This window comes from Lissotriton vulgaris, chromosome 7 (assembly GCF_964263255.1).
Source record: "Lissotriton vulgaris chromosome 7, aLisVul1.2, whole genome shotgun sequence".
NCBI classification, from domain to species: domain Eukaryota; kingdom Metazoa; phylum Chordata; class Amphibia; order Caudata; family Salamandridae; genus Lissotriton; species Lissotriton vulgaris.
The window spans coordinates 1,083,371,974-1,083,391,947 of NC_141695.1; the positions used below are offsets into that span (position 1 = coordinate 1,083,371,974).

Consider the following 19,974-nt stretch of genomic DNA (forward strand, 5'->3'; position numbering starts at 1 on the left):
GGGAGCGGAGGGCTGGTACCAATACCCCAGGATGCATATGGCATCCAATGCTGATTACTGGCTAAGTAGAGGTCGCGGTTTCCAGAGAAGAGGCAGTGATGAAAATCATGCCAGGAGTTGGAGCTCCTCACTGAGTGTGGGCCATCTTGCTCAAGGCTTGCCCTCCACCCATAAACATACTTATTATCATTCTTTCTTTTCTTTCCTCATTTGTCACTATATCACATACACTTTGCCTGAATTCGTGGGTAGAAACGCGTCAACCCTACAGAGCAGAGGATTCCGACAGAACATTAGTGTCACATAAAGAAATTAGCTACACACTCACCTGGCCTGTGTTGGGGGGTTGATCTACCCCTTCGAGTGTGTTTTGGACTACCTCTTTTTCGGATGGGTTGAAAAACATTTGCTTATATTTAGCATCCATTCTTTAGAAAGAATGGGTACAAAGGAATTGTGATTGTATAAACCTATTTGTTTTGTGTTTATGGTTTCGATCCTTTTAATGTTGTTAAAAATGGTAAGAAATTGCTCTATAATTGATTTACATTTGGTATGTTATTATAGAGATAAGCACGAATAATACTGAGGGACTGAGTACCCGTAAGTAGGAACTAATTTGTGTTCTTCCTGCTTGGAATTTGCTCGTTATTTATTGCTCCACATCATCTTATTTTTTGTTACATTGCTTAGTTTGAAGCAGTGCTTTCTGGTGGGGGGCAAACTGCACTTATTTTTAGGGACTGGCACTTATTTTTTGCCTCAGATAATTACGAAGTGCAAAAGAGGGAAAAACATTCAAATCAGAAAGATGGAGGAAGAGAAAGACAGAAAAAATATCATGCAGTGAGAAAGCAGGAACCGGCAAGAGTGAGATAAAGTAGTAGGGAGTCTGTGGTGGTGGATATAATGCTACCAGCTTTAGTATTCAGTGTATAGACGTTTTAAATGCATCAGTCATGGGCTTCTGAGCAGAGCTTTGGGCACTGACACTCTTTCATATTTTAAGCACCGGTCCTCCTCCAATCCTGCAGTCTAATCCCCCTGCTGAACTTGGGAGTTACATTTTATTCAGGAAATCTATAATTCTGTATCTCAATTTTGTATTGCTTGCTAACATAGGTTTGCTAATTATTAGCGTGAAATGCTATTAATTCGTGTCTATATCATTGCCACAAGGCCATCTCTCCCTCTTAACGCCATGATCATAGGTGTGGGTGTTTGCCGTTTTAAAATCCTGCCAATGAACTACCATGGCCTGTCACTGTCCTTGCACAATTTCTGCTTATTCTCCAGAAGAGGAAACCGTAAACCTATCTAATGTGTCCCATATGTCACAGAGTTTCCCAGAGTTTCCGTTTTACCTAAAGCATGTCCTTGGTAGTGTGTGGGTCTCCATGATTTGCAAGGGAATATGCCTGCAAGGGAGCCAAGTGCTCCTCCTGATATTTTATATCCCTTTTCAATTGGCGTCTGGTACCACATATTTTACTAAGGAACTCCCCCCTCAGGATAACTTTAGGGGCATCCCATTCATTTGCCCATGTAGAGGACATTCTCCAATTCTCTTCAAAGTGTCCACCGATTATAGATGCAATATATGCAGGGAAGGTAGTGCCTTGAGGGCTTCTGAGCTAAAGTGCCAAATGGGAACAGCTGGATCACATTGGGCCCAAGTATAGGTGAGCCACAGAGGTGCGTGATCCAAAAGGAACCTGCTCAGGTGCTTCACAGACTGTATATTTCCCCCCAACGTACCTTGTCCAATCTACTACACATATTGTGTATGAGTTAGTAGAATGTGAATTTCATTTGTTTAGTTTGTAGTGATTTCAAGGTGCCTATGCAGTACACTCGACTCATTACTTTTTTAATTGTCCCTATCATGCCTGACTTAGTATGATGCCTTGTAAGTGACCTGTCTACATCTCCGCCTACTATACAGTTATAATTTTCCACCCAAAGAAAGGGGATCTGTACAAATGGTGCTAACACATCTAATACCATTAAAAGAAAGCTTTGCCATAATTATTGGATAAGCCTATATTTGCCAGTCATATTTCTGTCCCAACTAGCAGCCGGTATACCAATATATATCTACAAGCAACATCAGCATGGATCTCTCAGTAATGGAATGGTACCCCAGGAACTATCCAAATGGAAACCTCTTTGTGTATGTTGAGAATGTGGAAGAGTACAACTGCCCTTTTAATTCTTTCAGTACTTTATCTGCCACTATACCCACCAGGTTGGTTTGCTGTGGGGGTGACAGTCCTACCTTATGGTGTCTAAGGTAGGTGTACTCTGTATCTCTTGGAATAATCATGTAGGCCCCTAACATTCCAAGATATTACCTCTACATTTCCCACTGCATTTGTTTGTCATTTTCTTTTATAAACTGTGACTCGAAGAGATTCGCTGTAGACCCCCTTCTTACATCTGCATTGCCCAGTAATTTAAATCATTGTGATATAAAGCTAGAAAAATAAAGTTACCAGCAAAACCGAAAATCATCTACCCCTCCAGCTCTCCCATGGTAAACACCCTGAACCATGTGACCCTGATAATTCCCCATAGGAACTACAAGTGAGATATTTACCTCCCATCTTTTCAACATTTCAGAACGCAACCTCTGATTTTGATAGAATCCAGTGAACCTAAATATTTAGCTTATAGTTACAGAGGGGAGTCTCGCCACCACCATGTCACGTGAGCCCAATTGAACTCTAATCCAGTTGTGAAGCACTGAACTCCCCAGCCTCTCTAACCAAAAATGACACTCTATATCTGAACCAAAATTCTGAGTTACAGTCCCAATATCTTACACACAATCTGATACTGTGTTTGTGAGTCTGCATCAACTCCCCTGCCTCGCATGTCCCAAAATAGCACAGCCTCCTAGCCTTAGAGATGATCAGACTACCTTTCTTCAAGTCAATACGTAACTCTGGGTGTATCCCCAAGCTAACCCAGCAGTAATGTCACTTACAGAAATTACTACAAAATCTGTGGGCCTAAGACCTGTGTTTACAATTAACAGCCTAAGGCAAAAAATTGCTTTCTATAGCTGCTCAGATGTTCTTCCTGCCGGGCCCATGACTGGTTCACGTGCTGTTCAGTGTCTCATCAGCGGTGAAGCTATGGGCCATCTCCAGGGACGTCGACCTACAGCGTTCCACAGTGTCTGAACAGCAATGTGGGGACAACGCCGGATCTATGTCATACCCCACCTCCGTCTCTCTGTTGGTCCACTTGGTCTGGTCCAATCCTTACTCTCCTGGCTTATCGCTTGATTTCCAAGGTATGGCTGTTCTATGTCCACTCTCCACCAGTACCAAACATCCTCTAGCCTTGTCGAAAATGTGTCCGCTCTCCTTGAACCACACCCAGCTTTGCCGGAAACAATAACATGTACCTAATATTCAGCGTTCACAACTTTTATTTCACAGTTAAGAATGATTTTCACTGGACCTGGACTGTTTGTATAATCCAGGGAGAATCCAGTGGTTCGACCCTCAAACCTGGGATCGCCATTCTTCTGAGCCCATTGCAGCATACGGTCTCTGTCTCTGTAATTTAAAATGTTTGCTGATCTCAGTGGTGCTCCAGGAGATGAGTTGGGGTCCAAGCCCTGAAACTCTTGAGGCACCAATTATTGTTGGATATTTCTAGCACCAGAGTTGCCCACTGATCCAGGGGCATGGATTCGATGGGCAAGACACAAGAGTGGGATTTGAACCCCTTACCTCCCTGATTTTCGCAGTCCAGAGGATGGCACTGAAGCCCCCTGATTTTCTTGGAGGCAACTAGGGGTTCACTCAAGTTTTCCTGCAAAAAGGGTATGGCCAGGTGCAAAGCAGTTTCACCAATCGCTACGTAGGTGCTGACCCTTCCCAGGTGAAGCAGACAGCTGGTGTTAACTTTTCCTCCTGCACAGCGGCTGGGTGACCTCATGTCCTTGAGCGACTCAGGTTGTGATTAGCATGTAATTAATTTAAAGGAAGGACCATTCAAAGCAAATTCATTGAGTAAAATGCTTGCTCAGATATTCCCTCAGATAAATGCTGTATATTATCTTCTGCTTTAAAGCTAGTTTGTAATGCATTTACCTACTTTGGCAGCATGCAAGTAATAGTTCTCCTTCCTGGCTGTGCTTGGCAGGACTTCTCGTTTCCTGTGTGGATTGCAAATGCATACATCAATATTGAATATTTGCGTAGGTGAAGTGACATGTAGGAACTAAAAGTATACATTTAAAAATATACAACTTATTGGCCTTCATGTTTAATTTACTATTCTTCCACTATACGTGGTCAAGAAAAGCAGCAATTAAATATGAAAGGAAATGTCTTAAAATGAGTCTGAAGAGGAGTAATTTTAGATTTTGTTGGTTCCAACCAGATCAATTTCCAAAGCACAAAAGATACACGGTGCTGTAAAGTTTTTTTAAACATTATTTTAGTGTTATGTTTTCCCAACTAACCTGAACATGTTATACACTGAATACATTGGGGCAGATTTACAAGTCCTTTGCGCCTCTTTTACGCCATGCGCCATGGTGCGGGGTATTTACAACATGACGCATCTGGAAGATGCGTCACGTTGTAAAACCCTGCGCCATAAGGAGGCGTTCCGGCGTAGGGGGGGGGGCCTTCCTGCGCAGGAACGCCTCCTAAAAGTGGCTGAGTGAAATCTACAAGATTTCACTCAGTCACTTTTAGGCCAATGCTGGTCAAAAACCTGCTTGAGGCAGGCGTAAGGCTTGACGCAGCATTGGTCAGATAGGGCCCCCCAAAGAATTGCTGGAGCTGCGTCGCGCTTGCGACGCAACTCCAGCAATGCGGCACCTTTACGGCACAGATGCGTCACGCATCTGTGCCATTTTTGACCCATGGTGCGCCGCATTGTAAATGCGGCGTCCCATGGGTGGCGGAAATGCGAAGCACCATACCTGGCGCATCCCTGGGGATGCGCCAGTTATTGTAAATCTGCCCCATTGTTTCAAAAAAGAAAGTACAAGTGGTAGAAAGATACTTGTGTTAATGGACAGTTGCTTTTTGCTTTGCACCATAAAAACTCCTGTCCTCTTGCCCATTTCATTCACTTTGAAAATTCCAGCAAGGATTGAAGTAGTAAAATGTTTATTGTGCCCAAAGGAAATAACATTTTTAATTGAGCTTTTTTTTCAGGTTAACAAAGTAACACTCAAAATGGATGTACCTCATACCGAACATTCACACGTCATTGGAAAGGGCGGAAATAACATCAAGCGAGTCATGGAGGACACGGGATGCCATATCCACTTTCCTGACTCAAACAGAAACAACAACAATGTGGAAAAAAGCAACCAGGTGTGTACTGAAGTCAGGTGGGGCGATGTAGATAGTTTTGGATTTATATTGAATGTCCAAACAGTATATACATGCTGAATTACATGCTAGGTATATATCGCGTGACAAACAAATAACCACTATGGGATAATAGATATAATAGTTTTGCAGGTCGATATTGCAAACTCAATATGATGTTATGCAACCTTCAAAAGAGGCTTTTTAGTGCCTAGGAATCAGAGAATAGGGTATATTAATAAGTACATCACTTCTGAAAAGCCAAGTGTTTGCAGCTTTTTGGAAAGAAAGTAGACCTGGATTTTTTTCAAAATCTATCTTGTTACTTTGATCTCAAATGTTCGTATTCTGATATTTTTTCACTTCAGGTGAAGAACCCAAGACCACTTCTTATGAGCATATCTTGGGTCTGATTTAAAGTTAGGTGTGACAGATTTCCCGTCCGCCGTATTCCAAGTGCCATTGAATATGAACTCTAAATCAGGCCCTAAGTCACTGAATAGACAAATATGTGTAAATTACTTTTTAGACAGGCAGGTGCAGTAGCATTCTAGACTCCATGCAAAAACTGGCATTGCTCCCTTTTGGCAAACCAGTGCAGCCTGTTCAGAACTGGTTTTCTGACTGCATTATACGCAATCATACAGCAGTTCTGTTATTGTAGTAGTGTGAAAAATGCTTTCACAATCAATTGCCCTGTCAGTAAGTATATTGTTAACTATTTTTGACAAGCTAAGCACAACAAGATGATTTAATCCCTCTACTGCGCCCGCGATTTTGCGGAAGTGTGGCACTTCCGCAAAACGGGCAGGGCCGCGTTGGCCATTGGCCGACGGCAGCACCAGCTAAGTAGCGTTGCCGTCGGCCAATGGCCGACAGCAGCACTTAAGGGGTTAATTACATGTGCATATTTAGTTATATTCCTTATTTTTGTGCTTGTGTTGGTCTCAGGGTGGCATGTATCGATATTGTGCTGATAGGATCAATTACAGCATTTCTGTTCTGTTTTACAATATTCAAAGAATGCTCAGCTTACCCTAAAATATTACAGCATTTGAGACGGAATATTAAAAAAGCCACAGGGCTATTTTGATGAAAATTGCCCTTTCCTCCAAAAGAGTATGATAATGGAATTAGAGCAGTGAATTGGCCCACCCAGTGTTTGAAAAATCCTTGCCGGCGTGAGGGCACAACTGCTTGAGTGCATGTTGTGCCTTAGGTTTACAAATGGCCTTGTGACCTCCACGTCACAAAAGTAGAGGATATTGACTCAAAATCGAGAAGAGTGCATCTTTTTTTAACCTTTTCACATGCAATCTACTTTATAAAACAATAACTGGAAAACACATGAAAGTTAGTCAAAGAAGCCAAGGAGAAACTTATCAACACTTTGTGCCAGGGTTGCAAAACAGATGTAATACAAACCCAGTGCTAAATGTTGTGTTGGGATTCATTTTCCAAAGCAAATCCTAATTGACATTAGAAAATAATGCAAAGTTGTGCTGTGTACTACGCTGATCTACTTTGAGTCAAATGGGCGCTCCATGGGTGGTATCTGGACGTTCTCATTCAACCATTCCTGGATTTTGATCAGTGGCGGCTCCTCCGCTAAGGCAGAGGATTGTCGCCCTACTGCTTTAAGAGCAGTGCAGTGGAACAATAAAATTATAATAACCCCGTTATTATCATTTTATTTTTCACTACAGGGTGGGTTAGGGAGGGGCGGGGCTGGAGTTACAAGGGGAGGAGTGGTTTGCACACTCCAAATCTGCATGACAGCTTGGCCAGTCCTGTAGGCCTTCTAAACAGTCATGCGCACTTTGCATGTTCCCCACGAGGCTGCATTACAGAGCCTGGTGAGGAATATGCCCAGGCTCTCATTCCCCGTCTGAGGGGCGAACCACGGTGCTCAGACCAATCACAAGGCTGCATTGCAGCTTTGTGATTGGCTTACGGGCGGGAGCCTGTGTGCTTCCTTTTCTTTCCGCTATTGAAACAGAGGAGACAGTGGCGTGTGAAGGGACAAAAGGGGAGAGACGGCTGCTGGCAAAAGGTAAGTCTTTTTTTTATTTTGTCTTTTGTCTCATCGCCCCCCCCCTGCCCCGCCACCCCCATTCCTTGCCAGTTGCCACTGATTTTGAGGCAAATCCCTATTTACTAACATTGGTAGACAGAGATAAGCACCAAAAACGTATACCTCTTTTGAGACAGGCTTAAGGTTTGAGAAGGTTTTCTTTTTGTACGGAATATACACAAAGTCAAAGAATTAAAGCATAATTTTGTACTGGAAGTGATTTCTAATGTCACAGCTTTATATTTCAAATTAAAACATTTCCGATGTCACAATTTATGGTAACAGCCTACGTGTTTTGCGTTAACACTCCATTTTAGCAAGACTGTATAGTAAAAATGAAAATGATATAAATCAGAATCCGCAGCAACCAGAATATTCTTGATTGGAGCCCAAGACTACCATTTTACAGATCAAAAATCATTCCTGCATCAGAAAAGCATCTTGATGTGAGAATTCAGGTCACTAAGGAGACTGTAAACTAGTTGTTCTTACAAATCAAAAGCTTCCATGTTATTCCAAAATGTTCATTACTAGATATTGGGCTATTCCCACTGATACCCATTCTATTGCATACCCATCTCTTAATGTAGAATAACAGTTTAAATATGTTATAATTGTATATCATAACATATTTCATAACGGACTGCAAGTTTTTTAAATATTACATTGCCTAAAATATTGAAGCAAAGATAGTGAACATATATCATCATTGCATAATTACTTACACTCATGTGCACACTCTGGAAAAATGGGCTCCTGCCATAGTAATTATCTGTATGCACAATAGGCACTCCAATGATGCTTGATCTTATTGATGTCTCTTTTTATAGCATTGTTCTTATCCTCATGTATTAACATGTTGTTCCATGAATCAATATCCGATTGGGACTCCAATTTGCATTTTTTGTAAGTAAGTTCTTGTGATATGATGGGACATATGTAATATATTTAATTTATTTCATAAGAACAATCCTTCCATTCACCTGCAGTATATCTCTAAATAGAACAGATCTTCTGAAGTACAACGGCCTAAAGTCCAGTGGCAAATGGGCCAACGGTCAAAGATTTGTAAAGGCAAAGAAACCTAAAAGAGATAGGCAAACTGTGTGTGGTGGGAGCCACTGTGGTTTGCCCCACTAACCTTTTAGGGTTGATTACAAGTTTGGAGTCAGGAGCAGGATCGCCTGCACCACCTAACCCGTGGTAGAACCGCCTGCCAGATTTGGAGTTTTCTCCTAATCTGGAGGATGGTTCTTTGGCGTTCCCACGGCGGTGCCTATGGGAACATAAAATCAGTACCTGCACCGTATGGACTGCTGCAGTCCATGCCATGCTGGTACTGGGGTGCATGCACACAGGGGGGGCACAATATGTGCTCCCCTGCATGCAAGCCCAGGCCCAGAGGCAACAGGGGGCCTTGTAGGGTCCCCTTAGCTTCCTCTCTGCCACGGTTTTCTTGGACCTGGAACCGCCATGAAAACCGCAGCGGAGACGCAACTCGTAATATGCTTGTCCCGCCAAGCATATTGCGGACTCAAGACCGCCGCGCTGGCAGTTGTGGTGGTCCCACCGTGGCCCGACTGCCCTAGTTGTGATACGGTGGTTGGTAGACCGTTGCTGCTGTGCCCCCTGAGTCGACTCGTAATTAGCCCCTTAATGAGGCACTTTGTGTAGATATCTGAGATGTGTTTTGCTGTGTAGTAGCATCAGACCTGCTAACATAAAAATATTTTGCCATGTGAGTAGATGGTGGGGTCTTGGAAGAGGTGTTGTCTTGTGTAGAGAACTATTTAAGAAGCAGTCCTGCTAGCACACCCTACCGACCTCGTCCATCAAATAAAGCCAAAAAAACAAAACTTGCTGAGACTGCCGCCAATGACCTGGGGTGTTTTCACACCTCCAAAGAGGAGCTGGAAACACAATTTTCATCCCGTTTTATTCTGCAACTGTGTGATATGGGCTCTTCGCCCAGTGACTGAGTGAAGGGAGCTGATATGTTGTGACACACAATGACACCATGTGAGTTGGCAGGTCTGCAACACAATATTTCTGAAATAGAAAGTAGGGAAGTCAGAAGTACGACAATGAATAATGTTTCTTTGAAAGCTGTAATCATTTTGCGGAGCAATATTTACTCATTTATTTCAATGGTTTTAATAATCATATGTTTTTTTTGCTAGGTCTCAATCGCAGGAGTGGCCTCGAGTGTTGAGTCTGCCAGGAGACAAATAAGGGTAATGAAAAACCTAACAATTCAACATATATTCAGAGAACTCTGTGAATGCATCTTGCATGTTAAATTAAGAGTGAGAGGCATCTCACACGAACTCTACCCCGTTTATGGCTTTAAAAGTTTCTTTCTGTGTTGTTGCCAGGAGCTTCAGCCTGTTACTCTCATGTTTGAGATTCCAGTGACGAGGGCTCCTCAGTCCGCACCGGATGTGAATGCTCCAATATTCCAGCACATTAGCCAGTCCTTCCAGGTGACTGTGTCATTCAAGCAGCATTCGAAGTTCTTGACTACCGTCTGCTCTGTGAAGGGGATCCAAGGGAACTGTGCCGCACTGAAGGTTGGTTTCAGATTAAAGCAATACTTTACAATATTTACATTGGAGGATTTTCTATGCAACGGCCCTCATTCTAGGACGTGTGGTAGAAGTGGTGTTATAATACTACACCCTTTCCAATACTACTTTCACCCAGTGCTTGGTTTGTAATAAAAAATAAGGACCAGGCCCACGTCATGAGGCCACTTCAGCTTGCACCACCCATTGCCCTTGCCAGCGCTGCCAATGACAGAACCATCACAACTACAAACCACCACACGCCTACAAGTGTGACAATTCAGATTGATCCAGGCCCCCACAGCTCTACTAATGGCTTGGGAGCAGGTATTAGTTGTTTTTGATGTATATTGAATTAATAAATAACTGTTGTTCTGCTTATCTTTAAATTACACAAACAGCGGCACCAGTGTTGGTAATTAAGTGCAGGTGCCGAGCACTGGAAGCACCAGCTCAAATTAACCACTGCTGTCACTATTTCAAATCTGGCAGAATGTATGTGCGAAGGAAGCGCATTCTGATTTTTGTATCTTAGAACGGGGGACGACTTTCAGTATTACGACTTTATGCTGCACTCTGAGGAGCAGAAAGCAATATATGTTGGTAATGCAGCATCCAGTAATTACCCATGTGGATGTGTTCTTATTTACCAGTTGCATTTATTTGACCCCATTTCTGGGGACATTATAACAAGGTTTGAAGTAGGGTAACACAAATCGTGTGTTTTCTTTTCCAGAAAGCTACTCTTCTTCTGATTGAACTTCTTGTTGGTCCAGACCTCAATGTGATAGTCAGCACACAGCTGGATATTACCCTGCAGCAGCATCTTTTTTTGATTGGCCAAAATGGAGCTCATATTCTAAATATCATGCAGGCAACGCAAGCCCAAGTCATATTTCCAGATCCGAGTTACTTGCAGCCGAAAACAACACTGCTTATGCAGGGGACCATCGACTCAGTCTACATGGCCAAGCAGCAGCTCTTGGTAAGTAGTGAAAAGGTAAATAGAACAAGATTGGATTGATTCTGTCTATGTTAAACATCACCATCCAACAATGCAGTAAACATTTACAAAGATTGACATATTAACTGATATGTCTCACAACGTCCATTTTAATGATGCTTCTATTATATACATGACAACATTTTGGAAGAGGAAATTGGGAGATTTTTCAAAAATAATCGGGAGAATGTATTTATCCCATTGACTTCTTTTACTGCATGCATCGTGTCTATTGGAGTTTTCTCAATACCTGTCAGGAGCACAGAAAAATCACTATAGCAGGCAGAGAAAGCGTGACAAAAATGTTGTGCACTTACTTGCAGGAACATGTTACTGCAGTGCATAATCCAAGCCACACAAGACCAGCCCCTGCCATCTGCAGCCCGCCGAGGAATTAGGTTTTTGTATGCAGAAATTGGGAGGCGGGAGTCTAGCTCTGTAATTGGCAGTCTACCACCTGAATCGGGAGGGTTGGCATGTATGCTATTAGCACCCCCGATGCTTTTAAGAGGTAACACACATTCACACTCAAGCTTGGGAACAGCGGTAAAGCAAGGTAGCAAATGAAAATATCTAAAAATATACTAAATCTTCAACGTAAAAATGTCATTAGTGATTTGAGTATTATATTAGAGTGCAAACAAGTAACAGTGCAATTTTTGATACAGTATTGCAGTTTCAGACAGCATAGTTCTCAGTTTTTCCTGGGGATATTGACATAAAACAACCACACATTAGCACAATCAACCTGAAACGGTTTGAATACTCTACTCTGAAGACTTAAAAAAGATATGAAATGTGCATAAGGATATTCCACCTTAATATTGAGTCCAGAATAATGTGGACAAAATATTGAGGCTCCAGATATCAACAAGGTAAGCCTGTGTAGGTATCTATCGGTTTACTTTGACAATATATACAGCTTAAAAGTACATAGATATGCAGTTAAAACAGTCAATCTATTTCTACCTACATGCAAGTGCCTTTCTCAATATTTTGGTCCTTGATATTTTGTCCACACCATGTTTCTGTAGTTAATATTTCAACATAACCATGCATAAGGTGATTTCATGTACTCACGGGGGATATTCCCATCCCAACCCCTTGTGTCTGTCCACTTTTCCTCTACCTCTTTGTTCTCTACTAATGAATACACTCCCCAGGATTCCTTCTCACTTTTTTCTCCTGCATTACTCTTTTCCCTTTTCACTAGGGGGCAGATGTACAACCGTTTTTTTGCGGTCATAAACGGGAATTCTGCCCGTTTGCGACCGCAAAATTGGTCTGTTCCGTACACAAACCTTATTTTGCGAGTCGGTAACCTATTACAGACTCGCAAAATATGGTTTGCGACTTGCTATTAGGAAAGGGTGTACCAAAGGCGTCCCTTCCTAATAGCGAGTCTAACAGCAATATATGTGCGGACGCAAAAAACTCACAGTTTACCACCTACTTCAAGTAGGTGGTAAGCCACTCGCAAACGGGCAGGTTTTCCCATGGGACCCCTTCCCCTTTGTGAGTGTGTGCGAAAATATTTTTTAAGAGCAGGCAGTGGTCCCAGGGACCACTGCCTTCCCTTAAAAAATGAAACAAAAAGATTTATTTTTAAATGCGTCCCATTTTCCTTTAAGAAAAACGGGCTGCATTTTTTAAAAAAACCTGCTGTATTGAAAAAGCAGTCACAGACATGGTGGTCTGCTGACCCCAGCATGCCACCATCCCTGGGAGTGCTAGTGATTTCTAATGGGGCTGCAAATAGCACCTGCCTCATGAATTTTAATGAGGCAGGCAATTTGCGACCCCATTAGGAATTACTAACAGTGCCTGTGACACTGTTGTACATTGCATTTTGCGAGTCACAAAGCGACGCAAATTGCGAGTTGAAAAATGTAAGCGTCGTACATCTGGCCCTAGGTCGTCATATCTCTTCAATTTCTCTATTTTTCCACATTTCCCCCATATCTCTACATCCATTCTTGTTTATCTCCAATCTGTCATCCACTTGTTTTTTCTGTTTATTGCTGCTTTCCATCTTCCTCCCTCCCATTTCCCACTGGTATCCCTTCACTTTCCAATCCACCATCTCCATTCTCCACCAATGTTCTGCACTTCAACTTGCCCTTCACCTCTCTTTTCTCCTGCATCACCCGACTCCCCTTTTGATACATTTTTTCTCTCCTATATCTTAATTTTGTACTACTTTACCCTATGCTCCTCTGCGTCTTTTCAACCATCTATGTTTTGCCACTTCACATCTTTCATTCTTTCCTGTAACTGTAGGTTTTGTACCCTTCTTACAATTGTCCACATATCTATTTTTTACGTAGACTTACCATTTCATGCCAAAACTAAGATATTAGCTAACCAAGTCTGCCACTCATAATTATATTCATTGACTATATATTCTCTAACTTGATTACAGTAATTCTCCCTTGCACATTTACAGCTAAGACGTGATACCCAAGACTATTTGGTTAGCAGCTATTCAATCTTCTTCCTTCTATATTGATAACTACATACTAATGCTTATAATTTCCCATTTGCTATTTACAGAATCACTAAACCGCCAATAAACTGCTAACTGTTTACATAAGAAACAGAAAGTAATTGCTGACTTTGTAGATCACATTCCAGGGGCCCTAAAACAAAATGTCAAATAACTTATTCACTCATATGCAGTGCTTAATTTGAGCTGGTGGTTTCCGGTGCTGGGCACCGGCACTTAATTGTCAACACCAGCACTTATGACAGCTGCCACATGGTGGCACTGCATAGGTAATTTATAGATGAGCAGAACAACAGTTGTTTATTAATTTAATATGAAAACAGAACAATTGATGGACAGAATGCAGAACAATGTCATACATTCACCCCAGTACAATGATCTGGGCCTAAATCCATTGTTTTTTGCTCACCATGCCATTTCAGTTTGGACCCAGCCCTATGCAAATCCGTCTTGACGCTGCGCCCAATGGGAACAGTCCAGCACGAACTGCCAGGCCAGGTCCTCCCTGGACTGGAACCAAGCATCCTAGGACCCGTTTCGGGCTTTTAGCCCTCATCAGCCAGGATAGCTTGACTCTGGTGGCATGGAGAGCACGGGACCCACGTCTGGGCATACCTGTCCCACTCGGGGCAACAAATGCAAAACTAAAAATTGATGGACAGAATGCAGAACAATGTAATACATTCACCCCAGTACAGAGATCTGGGCCTAAATCCATTGTTATTTTGCTCACCATGCCATTCCAGTTTGGATCCAACCATATGCAAACCAGTCTTGCCCCTGCGTCCAATGTGAACAGTTCAGCCCTAACTGCCAGGCCAGGTCCTCCCTGTACTGGAAACAAGCATCCTATGACCGGTTTCGAGCTTTCAGCCCTCATCTGCCAGGTCTGGGCATACCCGTCCCACTAGGGGTGACAAATGCAAAAAGAACAATTGATGGACAAAATGCAGAACAATGCCATACATTCACCCCAGTACATAAATCTCGGCCTAAATCCATCGTTTTTTTGCTCACCGTGCAATGTTCCCAAGAGGCACAGGGTCAAGACTGATATGCATATTGCTGAATCTGAACTGAGGTGAGGAAGTGAGCTAAAGAATGATGATGGATTAAACCAAGATCTGTGACTGGGGGTGAGTGTCTGAAAAGTGTCAGCGCTCCGTCCATCATCTCCTTGTGTTTGCTTTGTTCGCCCTAAGTTGGCAGGATATGCCCAGACGTGGGTCCCTTGCTCACTTTGCCACTGGATTCAAGCTAGCCTGGCTGATGAAGGGTGTTACCCAGAAACCCGTCCCAGGATGCTTGTTTCTGGTTCCGGGAAGAACTGGATTGGCAGTTCGGGCTGGACTGTTCCCATGAGCCACAGGGTCAAGACTGATTTGCATATGGCTGCCCCTGCTGACATTTGCCCAGGCCAAACAATACAGTATATAACAGACACCAGTTGAGTAATGGGGGCCTCGGCAGGGGCATGCATCCAATGAAACACACAGCTGTGTGCGTTGCGAAGGTGAATAGATAGGCAGCATGGAAGTGTGCTATTTGATGTTCAGAACGAAGTGCTAACGTTATTGTTTCAGGTCTGAGTGTGAGGATAAATGTGTTATTCTCCCTGTTAAATCAATGTTATGTTGTAAACAGTTTAAAGTTTTAATGGAAATACACTAATATGTAAGTGCTCAGGATAACTATTGAATTTAAAAATTGAATTGTGCTGTAAATGTATGGCCTGATGTACACCACAACATGGAAAACCAATAAACAAATGTAAAAAAAAAACCAAAAAACCCTTGGGAGAGATTTTAATATGTCGCTTTAGGTTGTGTATTGCTCATAATAAGCTGTCCTTTCCTAAAGGCTGGGTCAGTAGTATGTAGCTGCCCATATAATTAATTTTCTTCGCAAACGTTGTTGCACTTTACTTTTTTAAATGCAGATGTACCGGGTGCTGACCTGTTCTAATGTATTTGCGAATGTTTATAACCCCACTTGTATGTACAGTGATTGGTTCCTTTTTAAAAGCATAAAAGCAGTGTTCAGGCTTTGTACTACAGTGTTATTATAATTTAGAGTTTCGATGCTCCATATGATTTAATTTTATTTTAAACTTTAATGACTAGTCATTCTCCTTTTAAACTGTATGCCTCTGTTGCTTGTTATTTTGACTTTTATGATGTATTTTGCAATTAAATTATAGTGAACTGACTGTCAACCAGTCAGCCTCTATTGCTTTACTGAGCAAGGGGTTTTTTGAAAATTAGGACTGAGGGGGCGCACTGCCTAGGTTAAAACGTTACAAGGTGTGTGACGAGCAAGAGTGTCGTTGTGTAGTGCGTAAAGAGCAGACGGCAAAACACCCTTAACCGTCCAAACAAAGTCAAGAGACAAGGTAATTTAACAAAAGTAAGCTCTCGCAACTACATGTGTGTACATCCAAACAAGGTACAATGACCAAAAGTAAAAAAGAAGAAATGCAGAAGCAGGTTCCTTGGTGTAATTCTTCTTGTCACAGCAAGATGTTTTATGGCTGAGATACCCGCCACCCCCTCTCAACACAATCCCAAAAGGAGGGAAACCGGAAACAGTTCTTTAAGTTTTTGGATGTGGGAGGGAGTGACCCTCCCGCGGCCGTATTTATTAAAACAAAAAATTAAACATTAAACGTTTCATATTATGTACAATTTCATTATCACATGGCGATGTTTGGCTAATCTTAACATATTCTCTAATACAGAGGTTCTCCTAGCCGAACTAGCATCCTACAAAAACATTCTCTATAAACACTGAAATTGTACATCCTAACGTTTAAGGGCCAACGGCAAGGTCATAACCGGTGTCAAGATCCCTAACCAGACTTACCCCTCCCACTTGGGAAGGGCGACAGCACAGAGGCTTACCTCAAGTGCAACTACTAACAATTTCCCTTGACTTGTCGGGGGCACTTAAGACTCGACGCCATTTAAAGGTCGTTCGAATACTTGTGTGTGGTATCTAGAAGGTATCGTGGACCTCCCCCCACCCCACACAACTTACCGCATCTGCCGTCGCAGATGACCCTGGCCCCGGGAAATTCCTCAGGAGGGGGCTGTAACCCCTCCTACACAGGAAGGGGCCTTGACCGCCTTTCCTTAACTTCCGGCGACCCGCCCTTAGACGGGGCCGCCTCCCCTTTGAGGGGCCAATGGCCACCTCCCCCGAGCGCTCCCATCCGTGTTGGGTGACGCCCACTCATAGGGATCTACCAATTAGTGCTCACCGATCATGACCTTACCGCCTACCAAAAAATAAATACGACAATTCGAACTTATGAAAACATTGGTCGCTACGACCGAAAGAGCATGCTCAAAAGCAACACTACATCAAGTCCTTTTAATCGTAACAACCTAATCGATATTCACCATACTTTATTATGATAAACAACAAAACTGATACTTTCACAACCTGTAAACGAAAAAGAAAGAACATACTTAAAAAATTCACTTTATTGCACAACAACTTGCTGTCCTCAGGGGCTGGTGGGTGGGTCAAAATTGGCTCTTCGTTCTGTCCCGAGCTCACGTGTAGCGAGGAGGTGCAGCTTCGGAGCACAAGAACAAGAGGACGTCTTCAGGCCTTGCGTCTCCTTTTATCCGTCTTCAGGGCGGGCGTAAACCCGCCCCTGCCCGTCCCGGAGGCGGGGCTGGCTACGTCGGTGTCTAGGCCAGCCCACTCTAGGGCGGGAAAAAGCGCGCCCCGGCTACGCCGCTTCGGGCATACCAGCCGAGACGCGCCTCCCGCCACAAAATGGCTTCCCGGGGGGATCGAGGCACTCCGCCATACGTTCGGGGGGACCGAGTGGTCGCCCCTTTCCATATGGCTGAGATACCCGCCACCCCCTCTCAACACAATCCCAAAAGGAGGGAAACCGGAAACAGTTCTTTAAGTTTTTGGATGTGGGAGGGAGTGACCCTCCCGCGGCCGTATTTATTAAAACAAAAAATTAAACATTAAACGTTTCATATTATGTACAATTTCATTATCACATGGCGATGTTTGGCTAATCTTAACATATTCTCTAATACAGAGGTTCTCCTAGCCGAACTAGCATCCTACAAAAACATTCTCTATAAACACTGAAATTGTACATCCTAACGTTTAAGGGCCAACGGCAAGGTCATAACCGGTGTCAAGATCCCTAACCAGACTTACCCCTCCCACTTGGGAAGGGCGACAGCACAGAGGCTTACCTCAAGTGCAACTACTAACAATTTCCCTTGACTTGTCGGGGGCACTTAAGACTCGACGCCATTTAAAGGTCGTTCGAATACTTGTGTGTGGTATCTAGAAGGTATCGTGGACCTCCCCCCACCCCACACAACTTACCGCATCTGCCGTCGCAGATGACCCTGGCCCCGGGAAATTCCTCAGGAGGGGGCTGTAACCCCTCCTACACAGGAAGGGGCCTTGACCGCCTTTCCTTAACTTCCGGCGACCCGCCCTTAGACGGGGCCGCCTCCCCTTTGAGGGGCCAATGGCCACCTCCCCCGAGCGCTCCCATCCGTGTTGGGTGACGCCCACTCATAGGGATCTACCAATTAGTGCTCACCGATCATGACCTTACCGCCACAGGTCCGGATAGTTGACCGGCTATCCGGACCCCCCACCAAACTCCTACCTAAAGGTCATGTTTTAACGATTTTAACCAAGCTAGGAAGTCACCTATGAGTAACTCATTGCCCACCCTGGACAAATGCACACCATCCCCCAAATACATACTGTCATCATTAATGCAACTATGCGAGATCGAATGCAATGTCTTGGAACGGAACAACCTACTCACTTTGTTATTTAATTTTTTAACGGAATGATTCAAAGCAGGGATCGAGATAGCCCCCCGCCACACTTTTCGTGGGATCATATGAGACCACGCAATTATACACCCCGGAACTCTCCTTGCTAACCAACTTACCGTGGAAAGCATAGCCTCCAGGAGAAGTCGTCTACCGGTGGTAACTAAGTCATTGTCCCCCAAATGTACTATGACTATGGACGGCGGTGACCTCATCCGCCCTAACAAACCCTCAAAGAATGCCTGAAACTGGTCAATACAGAGACCGCCCCTTCCGTAGAAGGACACTCTGTACCCGTATTCCCCAGGTACGTGAATCATATCACCTGCTCTGAATACGTCTGCGGCCCGTCTCACGTATGAGTGGCCTACGACCCACACCTCCTTTCTCTCAGCCGGTGACGTGTGACCGCTGGCCTGGTGTTGGGTCAACTGCACAGTCCGCCCTGCCGCGTAGGCTTGCGCAACTGAAAACAAACAAAAGACAAGAAGCGTGAGTACATGATTACAGCTTCACAACATGTGCAATCGCACATACCTCTTATAACAATTGGAGGACCAACGCCCCACACGTTTCACTTGTTCTACATTAAGACCCCTGGCTGTAGCTTCTGTGGCAGCCCCTATACGAAAGGAATGGGTCCCAAATTCACCCGGGTCCAAGCCCGCTGCGGCAATGGCCATTGCAAGCACCCGCTGAAACTGAAACCTCGTCAGCGGGGTGGCGTCTACATGCCTCAACAATGTCCCCCCCCATGATGCCACCCTTCGTGCTAGGTAATCTTCTAAGCACTGAACCGGACACATGGATGACTCGGGGATCCTGCGAATGATCGTGCAGTCCCCCCTCCCATCTTGGTCAGTCTTGGACCTGAGAAAGGAGACAATCATCGCATCACCCCTGATCTGAACCTGCTCCCTGCACAAGCCCCCCGTCACATCCCGTTTGTTCCTTGCAACTAGCTCACTAACTCTCATAGCCCCGTGAAATGCCAGCATAAATGCAGTCCGGAACAAACAGGTCTCGAACGGGGACGAGCATGTGCTAGGGAGTGTGGCCAGCAACTGGGACAACCTGTCTAGACCTATCGGTCGTCTCACGTCTACTCTGCGACCCTCTAGACGTTGCCACCCACGCAGCGCTTTCTGTACCGTAAAAGACGCTGTTGGGTCCAGGATGCCATGGGCCCTGGCAACAAAGGAAATGGCGGCACGATGCCTTTGGGCCGTAGCCACCGATTTCCCAGCCCTACGTAAAGACATCAGGAAAAGTACTACCAACTCCTCCTGCCCCCAAAGTCCCCCTCTCTCTGCCCCCAAAAAGGCTAAATAGGCCTGGAACGCCCCTTCATATGCCTTCCTTGTCCTGGGTGCTAGACTCTCTCCCACGAGGTGACGAAGTTCGGGGCACCGAGAGACCAGAGAGCTTCGGGGAAGGGTGCCGGCTCCGGGTCCGCTGAAGGAAGGAAACCCGAGAAAGCCTGCATGTGAAAACGAGACAGTGCATCAGCGGCCTGATTCATCACCCCAGGGACATGTTTTGCTCTGAATACCACGTTCAGTTGCATACACAGTAAGACAATTTCTTTGAGCAGCCTCAAAATCAATTTACAACGGGCTGCCTGACTATTGATGCATTCTACCACGG

General features: G+C 44.2%; 1 protein-coding gene across 1 annotated transcript in view; it reads left to right on the top strand.

The window, feature by feature from the left end:
* The window catches only part of LOC147702954 (protein bicaudal C homolog 1-A-like), a 344,675-nt gene that overhangs the window by 165,686 nt on the left and 159,015 nt on the right, over positions 1-19,974 (top strand). The window contains exons 5-8 of the mRNA XM_086931525.1: positions 5,190-5,351; positions 9,603-9,656; positions 9,798-9,992; positions 10,723-10,971. Coding sequence (XP_086787651.1) covers positions 5,190-5,351; positions 9,603-9,656; positions 9,798-9,992; positions 10,723-10,971 — 660 coding nt within the window. The remainder of the gene's footprint in view (positions 1-5,189; positions 5,352-9,602; positions 9,657-9,797; positions 9,993-10,722; positions 10,972-19,974) is intronic.